Source organism: Notolepis coatsorum (assembly GCF_963971535.1).
Source record: "Notolepis coatsorum genome assembly, chromosome: 4".
Taxonomy (NCBI): Eukaryota; Metazoa; Chordata; class Actinopteri; order Aulopiformes; family Paralepididae; genus Notolepis; species Notolepis coatsorum.
In genome coordinates, this window is record NC_140168.1 from 59,592,292 (window position 1) to 59,600,474 (window position 8,183).

Consider the following 8,183-nt stretch of genomic DNA (forward strand, 5'->3'; position numbering starts at 1 on the left):
GTGCTCGCTCTCTGGGCAAGGCCAGGCAAGTCTTAAGTGTAGGCCTATAGCGCCTTGAACGCACACAGTCTATTGTAATTACCTTGTGTGTGTGTGTGTGCGTGGCTCTGCCCTTGTGCTAGCAATAATTGTTTTGGCAAAACTGCATTAATCATATTGTAGCAAACATGAAGTCCTCATCGGAATAAGAATACAAGGGGAGATAGCTAGTGGGAACAGGGGGGTGAACACACGGGGGGGCAGGGGAGAACATGCGGGGTGAGAGACGGAAGCTATGAGTAATACAAAACCTAGACATTGGGGGGAGATAAGACAATGAGTAGACAAGAGAGAGAGCGTCTCTTATCTGTGTGTAGTTCTTTTTGTTCAAGCAGTTGCACATAAACAAATTCCATCCGATCCATCCCCCTACTACCTTTTGCATACGGGCGGTGTTGTTCACTGCGTAAATGCCTCTCAAAGCCTCCGTCTAAAGGCATCGCACACCGATGTCGATTTCACGGTCGACAAGAGAGACGTCGGCCAAATGGAGATCATTCATATGATTATTTGGGAACATGTCGAGGCCGACTGTTGTGTGTCGTTTGACTCTTGACTGTATTTCTTGTCCGTTTCTCTTTTGAGCGCCTGGCAATTCTCAGATGAGCAAAGGAGGCTAAAATGAGAACCTAATGAGCTGTCACGTTATTACATCAGCCCCGGTGAAGAGACACAAATGCCCTTTGACTGTATTCAACGCAGCCAACGGGGAGCCGAATGATGCAGTCTCCCTTGACATCAACGGAAAGAGACTCATATGGGGGGAGGGGGGGGGGGGGGGGGTAAAAAAATAAGAACTTGAGAACCTTTAAAGTGATAATGACGGGGAGGGGGAGGGGTGTTATTTAAATGTCTCGAATATGGAGGTGTGTGTATGCTACCATGACGCTGCCATTTGTAAATGAAAAAATAAAAACGGAGAGTACATAATGTGTCCTGTTATCGAGCTAGACATACAGTATGCACTCAGGGAGACACTGAATACATGCAGGGATGCAGCACTTTAGTAACACTGTGGACAATAGCTCATTAAAAATAACCTGAACACGGTGCGAAGAGAAAGATCAAGACACACAAAGTCTCCTCCTCAGCTCTGGGAACAGAATGCAATAGCCAAGTGAATAGAGGCATCAGCGAGTCTGCCCACAGATAGAGAATAATGAGGCAACCGGATAAATACAAAGCAGAGTAGCGTTGGCTACAAAGTGAACATGTGAAGTGCAAAATTCAAGCCAAGCACAAGGCGGGTGACGCACACCAGTGGTCCAGTAGTGCTTCTAGCCAGTGGCCTTGTGACCTTGCGAAAAAGGAACCTGGTGGTTTGATGGTATTTTCAGTTTTACCATGGTACTGACCATTGTATAAATATTTGACCATGGTATTGCTGTGGTAAAACTCATGTTATCATCATCACCATGGTATCCCTTTTACTACTTAAAGGAGGATGCCACCATTATGGGAAATGCACTTACTGTCTTCTCCAGAGTCAGACAAGATAGATACCAATTTCCTCTCTGTGCATTCAATAGAAAGCTAGCCTATAGCTTAGCACACATGAATGGAAGCCGATACGGACCACTAGCCTAGCTGTTGGGCCAAAAACACCTCTCTCAGAGTTTTAAACTAGACCAGTGGTCATTATCCGCTTCCATTCATTTGTGGTAAACTAGGCAGCTTGTAGCCGGATAGCTTTCTACTGAACGCACAGAGAGGAAATTTTTATCTAACTTCTTGTCTGACTCTGGAGAAGACGGTAAGCACATTTCCCATATCGTTACCGTGTTCCTTTAAATAACACCACGGTATAATGCAATTTAAACCATGATGCCCATGCTATTTCTGTCATTTCTTGGTCACATTTCTTGGCTTTTTCATAAGGGGGTCCCTGTGGTTGGATTATTTCCGCTTCCATGTTTACCACAGCTCAGTGGATGGAAATGTCCATTATATACATTATTCTATTTCTGCGAGTCTGGCTAATTTTTGTAGGGCCCAATGATGACATTATATCACACTGTGTGTGTGTGTGTCTGTGTCTGTGTCTGTGTGTGTGTGTGTGTGTGTGTGTGTGAACAGAGATAGATGGCAAGAGGTCCTGACTCGTCCACCCTCCCCCTGCATGTACCAATGCACTGGGGGGCCAGTCAGTGTGGCCACGCTGTCTTGCTTTAGTGGAGTTGGTTGCCTGTTGGTCTCATCTCATTCTCCACCATCGCACAGCACTGAGCTTGGTATCATGTCGTTAGCACATGCTTCAGGCCAGCAGGCATGGCCTATACTCAAGCAATCTGCTTTATCTTCACGCGCATAATGCATCTCTCTAGGCTGTTTCTTAAAAAATGCAAAAACAACACAATGCCGTGGTACACCTAGATACCTATAGCTATATGTTCACAGGCTAGCACCTTTAAATGTTGATATTGACTGGCTTCAGATATGTAAATGCAGGGCAACCTGTTGTCTGTGTTCAAATATTCCACGGAAGGAAGGCTATATTGCACTCTTATCACGTTCTCCTTTATATTATAAATACACAGAATCCCAATACATTAGACCACTGCCAGAGTATGGTTTTCATGAGTAAGGATAATTAACAACACAACCACATGAAAAACTAATTGACTGACTAGTCTCTCTCTAGAGTACACTACACTCAAGTCTGTGTGGCTGCGGATCTGTTGAGGTAGTGCATTTTCTTTGCACAGTGATTAAGGGGAGGACCAATGGCAACAAAGGATACGGAGAGGACGGTAGCTCCACCTCTCTCTCTCCCTCTCTCTCTCTCTCTCTCTCTCTCTCCCTCTCTCTCTCCCTCTCTCTCTCTCTCTCTCTCTCTCTCTCTCTCTCTCTCTCTCTCTCTCTCTCTCTCTCTCTCTCTCTCTCTCTCTCTCTCTCTCTCTCTCTCTCTCTCTCTCTCTCTCTCTCTCTCTCTCTCCCCCCCCTCCCTCCCTCCCTCTATCTCTCCGTTGGTTTATAGTTGTATATAATCCCCGAGTTGACCCAGAAAACAAACTCCTGTGACTACTGACTACCGAGAGACGCAGCTCGCTGCGCTGAAGAGCACCGTTGCACTCGCTGCTGCTGGATTGTATGTTGTAGCCCGTTTGGATCATCAACCAGAAGAAGTAATCCGGAGATTTAGTTGCAGAGAGTAAACTCACTCAACTTCGGAATAAGGATTTTTTTTTGTGGTAGGTGTTTTCTTATGAAGTGGACATTCATTGTGGAGAAAGATACTCTTATTGCTGAGGGCAGGAGATCCACATTGCATTATTTTGGGGGCTATTTCCATATAGTCGGCTCAAGCATAGGATCAGATCGGATACAAGCAGAATTATTGCAATTACCAGAAAGTGTTCATGCTGCATGTTGTAAAAATTATTTACTTATTAAATCTGTATTTGCATTTTGTAGGGTCGTGGTGTCAAAAGTAACATTATTTCAGATATGTGTAAATCCCCTAGATTACACGCCTAAATTGATTAGAAGATTTATATTTCGTGTAGCCTCTAACAATACCAATTGTTGTCGCTCCGGTAGCCTACTACATTCTTACGAAGTGGTATTAGATTAACGTAATAGCATAACGTGTGCTGTTTCGGTGGGCTTTAAGTAAATCCAAAGAGTGGGATATTCAAAGGAAGGTGTGGGCTATTTTAGAAAGTATAATGCTGTCTGTTTGTATCAGTAAAGCACTGCGAATAATAGATATTATAAGCGCCAGCGGCACTGGAGTTCATCTTTGGGGAAAAGAGAAGAAAGAAACCGAAATTCTTTGTTATCATTGCATGGTAGGCAGAGAGAAATGCAGCCAGACATTCAACCAACACTTCCACATTATTTGGGATTTGATCGGGTCTATGTTGCATTGTCTGCCAATTTTGAGACGCTTAAATATCGTCAGATTAAAATCATGTCATTAATCTTTAACCAGACAGTGCGCGCGTGGGAAAACCGTTCGCTAATTCCTGTGTATAACTCTCGTGTCACGATGATGGCAAGATGATTCGACGTGAACAAATATCCATTCCTCCCTATCGGCGTACAATCATTATTGAAAACATATCCCACTGTCTGTAGGAAGAGGATATTTCCCCCGGAGGAATAGGTGGTTACCTGTCGAAGATTGAAATTCGCAAAAGCGCTCCTCTGCGTCCTTTTGATTAAATGGGCATGGCTGCCTTCACGCGCCAATAAAGCTCCCTATGGTGTATTTGTGGATATTTAAAATGGGAATTGATAGGCGACATCGTATACGTATAGGTGACGGGAAGCATTTGAACTAAAGTTGGCGAGGAGAGGGGTAAATATATATATATATATATATACATAGAAAGAACAGAAAAGATGTCACTGCTCTGTGTGTGTGGGCCATTTGAGAGATGCCTCTGAGGAGAAGTGGTGGCAATACTCGAAGGTGCCACTTAACATGGACTATGTTGTGCTGACTAACATGAAGGTGTTTTCCTGTGCAGGGTGACAAGACTAGCCATGGCTGAACACATGATGATGCCCATGAGCCACGCCTCTGCCGGCGGAGGCCTGCACGGCTTCAGGATGGCCATGAACGGTCCCCCGCAGCACAGCGGCCAGCCCGGCATGCGCAACCTTCCCAATGGCCAGGTGATGCACTATGGCAGAGCCCCCCAGAGTGGCATGGAGGCTGCCATGAGACAGAGGCCAGGCATGGTGGGGCCTGGAGGGATGAACGGAGCTCAGATGGCCAACCACCACCACCACCAGATGATGTCCGGGAACATGATGTATAACGGCCAGACGCAGCAGCAGCAGCACCACATGCACCCCCAGCAGCAGCAGCAGCAGCAGCAGCAGACTGGCCACCCTCAGCAGTACCTGCCCGGGAGCCTCACCTCTCAGCAGCTCATGGCGAGCATGCACCTGCAGAAACTCAACACCCAGTACCACGGACACCCGCTGGGGCCCGGGAGCGGCCACCACATGCCCAACGGCGCTCAGTACCGCGTGGGCCCGGGCCAGTTGTCGGGCATGCAGCACATGGGAGGCCCACTGGGTCTGAACGGAATGGACATGGACCTGATCGATGAGGAGGTTCTGACGTCGTTGGTGCTGGAGCTGGGACTGGACCGCATTCAGGAGCTGCCGGAGCTGTTCCTGGGACAGAACGAGTTTGACTTCATATCGGACTTTGTGTGCAAACAGCAGCCGAGCACAGTCAGCTGTTGAGCAAGGCAGCCGGAAGAAGGATCAGTATAGCCTGTTTTTTTTTGTGGGCCCTGTGTGGGCTGGGCACCCCCCAAAGAATCACTTGACTGAGCACAGCGAGAAGAGACAATCTCTCAGTTCTGTGTGGGTGTGTTTCCGTGTCTATGTAATTGACTGTGTCAAGTAGGCCTACACACTTACCTACCTGTGTGTTTATGAAGATTTGTAATGACGGAGAGAAAAAAAGAAAAAGAGTGCCAGCTTTGTCTTCATTGAGACGGTGCCAGAGAGACCTGTGCTCTGACTGCCAACGTGAGGCATCCTGACGCAATGGGGTTTGTGTCTCTACCCACCTGGCACCGGTGCCCGCGGCAGAGCCATGGATTGGTGACGATTGTAAACATAACCGGGTCGGACAACGGAGGAAAACCTGAAAAAGACAGTAGCAGACATTATTGTGAAGGGGATGTGTGGACTTTCAAAGACAGATAGTCAAAAAGGTTTTGACCGACCTGACGGAATTATGAGTGTGCAGTTGAAGGCTGGTTCTTCAACAAAAAAAAAGGCTTGAGTGGTTTCTTCAAAGCGTGACATAATTATTCACGTTATTAAAGAGCCAGAGAGAGTGAGAGAAAATAGGGGGCAGGGTTTATCTCAAGAGTAGTTGTGAGAAACACGTGACACAGATGATCTAGTGTTCGGTGACATTTTTACCTATAACTCCCAATGAAAACATTCTATCTCTATCATTTAAATGTACAAGCCTCACGTGAATATAAATATACAATACATGTCCGCTATGCCTCTGTTTTCCTGCTACTGAATGAACTGTGACTGAGTCGCTGGCTGAAGGAGGAGCGCTGCACGTGGACAGTAGCGTCTCTCTCCGCTGCCGTGTAAAGTGTCCACTTAGCGAACCGTTTCTGTGTCGAAATTTCCTGAGATCTACTGTTGCAATGGTTTAGTCGAGACATCTGGACGCTTGTTTCAAGCGGAGCCTGAGTTACCACTTAACAGAGCGGCATTTTGGCTCTGTATGGGGGCGTAGGGTGGGAGGGTCGGGGGAGATTCCTAGTAGTAGTATTTAGGGAACAACTTAACTGTGGCCTATTCAAACGTCTACTGTACTGAAGCACGAGAGTAGCGGGACAAACCCCCCCCAACAAGAAACAAGGTCGTTGCCAAGCAAAAGATCTCGGTCACAGACCTCCGGCCAGGTGGGAGGCGGAGGAGAACAGTCGGCGGACAGACGGGATGGGACGAGAGATTTTAAAGATGGATCCGAGTGGCTCTCTCGTCGCTCTCCTTGTGAAACGTCTGCGTGTGGGTCGGCACGACAGCGCTTTTGAAAATCAGTGAATAGCCTTCTCCACGTCCTTTGCCAATGTGCTGAGTGGTTTAATGCGGACCGGGAGATGTTGGTTAGTTGTGTAATGTGTGCGTTACTGTGGGCACAACAGCACCCCCCCCACCCCCCAGCAGCACTTAGTTTAATCATTATTTAAAGCTGCCTCTCTACCTGTGGCATGGATTTCATTAGGCAGGGAAGACCTGCCTAGGAATGCCAGCCATGCAATGTGGTTGTTCTGTCCATAGATTAGCTTACTCCGCCACTTTTCTACTGATTAGATTTAAATTACACATTGACACACACTTGTCTTAATTGAGGTCAGCTCGCACAAACTCTCCAATGACTTAATAATTATAGATCGGACATGTTCTATGGTCCTTTTTTTTTCTTCTCAGTTTGTAATTAGATTAAACAAAATTTGGTCAAGGTTGCCACTTTGCTGCTGCTGACTGACTGAGGCAGAGTTGGAGAAGTTGCTGCACTGTTGCATAGAGAGCTATTTGTGTCGATGTCAGGGGGTCGCCGGTGTGTACGGGGATAGCTAGCTAGAGCACTGTGTTAATCTGTTCCGCAAGAGCTCTTCTCCCCCCACACCCCTCCTCTGGGTTTCTGCCATCTCTAAGCTACTCGCGCCACAAACAATGGGCACTGAAACAACAGTGGTGGCGTAGAGGCAGGAAATTGACAGGCCGCATCTCGCTCCCTCTCCCTCTCGCCACTTTTATTTCCATGCCCCGCTAAATGCAGTCGGACAAACTCCCAACCCTACCCCCCCCCCACCCACCCACCAGGTGATTAAGTCACATACTGAGATCTGAAGACATCTTCATTTAGGCCTTCGTGACATAGTGGCCTCTCTGATAATCGCTATATCAATAAGCGCAGCACCTTCTTGTGTATTGTGAGATCTGTACTGTAGACTAGAGGTGAAGTTGACCTAGATACATTTTAAGGTACTTAAAAAGAAAAAAAACATTGTCACATGTAAATGTAATAATAAATGGCTGATTTTCTTTCTCTGATGTGTTAACAAGAGATTATATCAATACATTTTTACAAAAGGAGTGTGTAGATATTTGCATATACCAAGGGGTTGTTTGGGTATTGGGGCGCAGGGCCTGAAGCTTTAAAAGACCAAGTAGACTGCATGTTAAACCAAGTGTGAGGGACGCCACCACTTTCCTGCGAAGCAGCTGAGAATGTACAGTAGGATGCTTCGTGGGAGCTTGTCTTAAGTTTGGTAGATCAATGTGTGGGATTGTACTCCGTATTCCAAAATTACACAACTTAATTTGGGTAACCCCCCCCCCCTCCTTTTCCCCAACCCCCCCCCCCCCCCCCAAAGGCTTTTGTAATGTTATTGATTCTATTTTAAGAAAATGTATTTATTTTCAAATAAAATATTTATTTAAAGAACTGGTTTTGCGTGTGATCATTCACTTTAACTGTATATAGGCCTGTGTGATGTCACAAGGGGCAGATTTTGTCACATGAATGGATTTCTGTCACTGTTTTATCTTCCATGTCATACTATATTTAAAATATGTCAAACTGAAATGTCCTTTGAAATGGGTAAAAGCAGTTCTACTCAAAACATTTTAAGTCAAGT

The 8,183-nt window shown here is 46.2% G+C and overlaps 1 protein-coding gene across 1 annotated transcript; it reads left to right on the forward strand.

Annotated features, from left to right (window-relative positions):
- The first annotated feature begins 3,066 nt into the window (after window positions 1-3,066).
- Window positions 3,067-7,981, forward strand: LOC311227407 (cbp/p300-interacting transactivator 3-like). Its single transcript, XM_084313032.1, has 2 exons — window positions 3,067-3,230; window positions 4,515-7,981. Exon 2 carries the CDS (start codon window positions 4,531-4,533, stop codon window positions 5,242-5,244), a length of 714 nt encoding a protein of 237 aa, XP_084169158.1. The 5' UTR covers window positions 3,067-3,230; window positions 4,515-4,530; the 3' UTR covers window positions 5,245-7,981.
- Window positions 7,982-8,183: the final 202 nt, after the last annotated feature.

Bases quoted from the DNA above. Each gene is read 5' to 3' on its own strand.
- LOC311227407 (XM_084313032.1), top strand. From the start codon at position 4,531: ATGGCTGAACACATGATGATGCCCATGAGCCACGCCTCTGCCGGCGGA.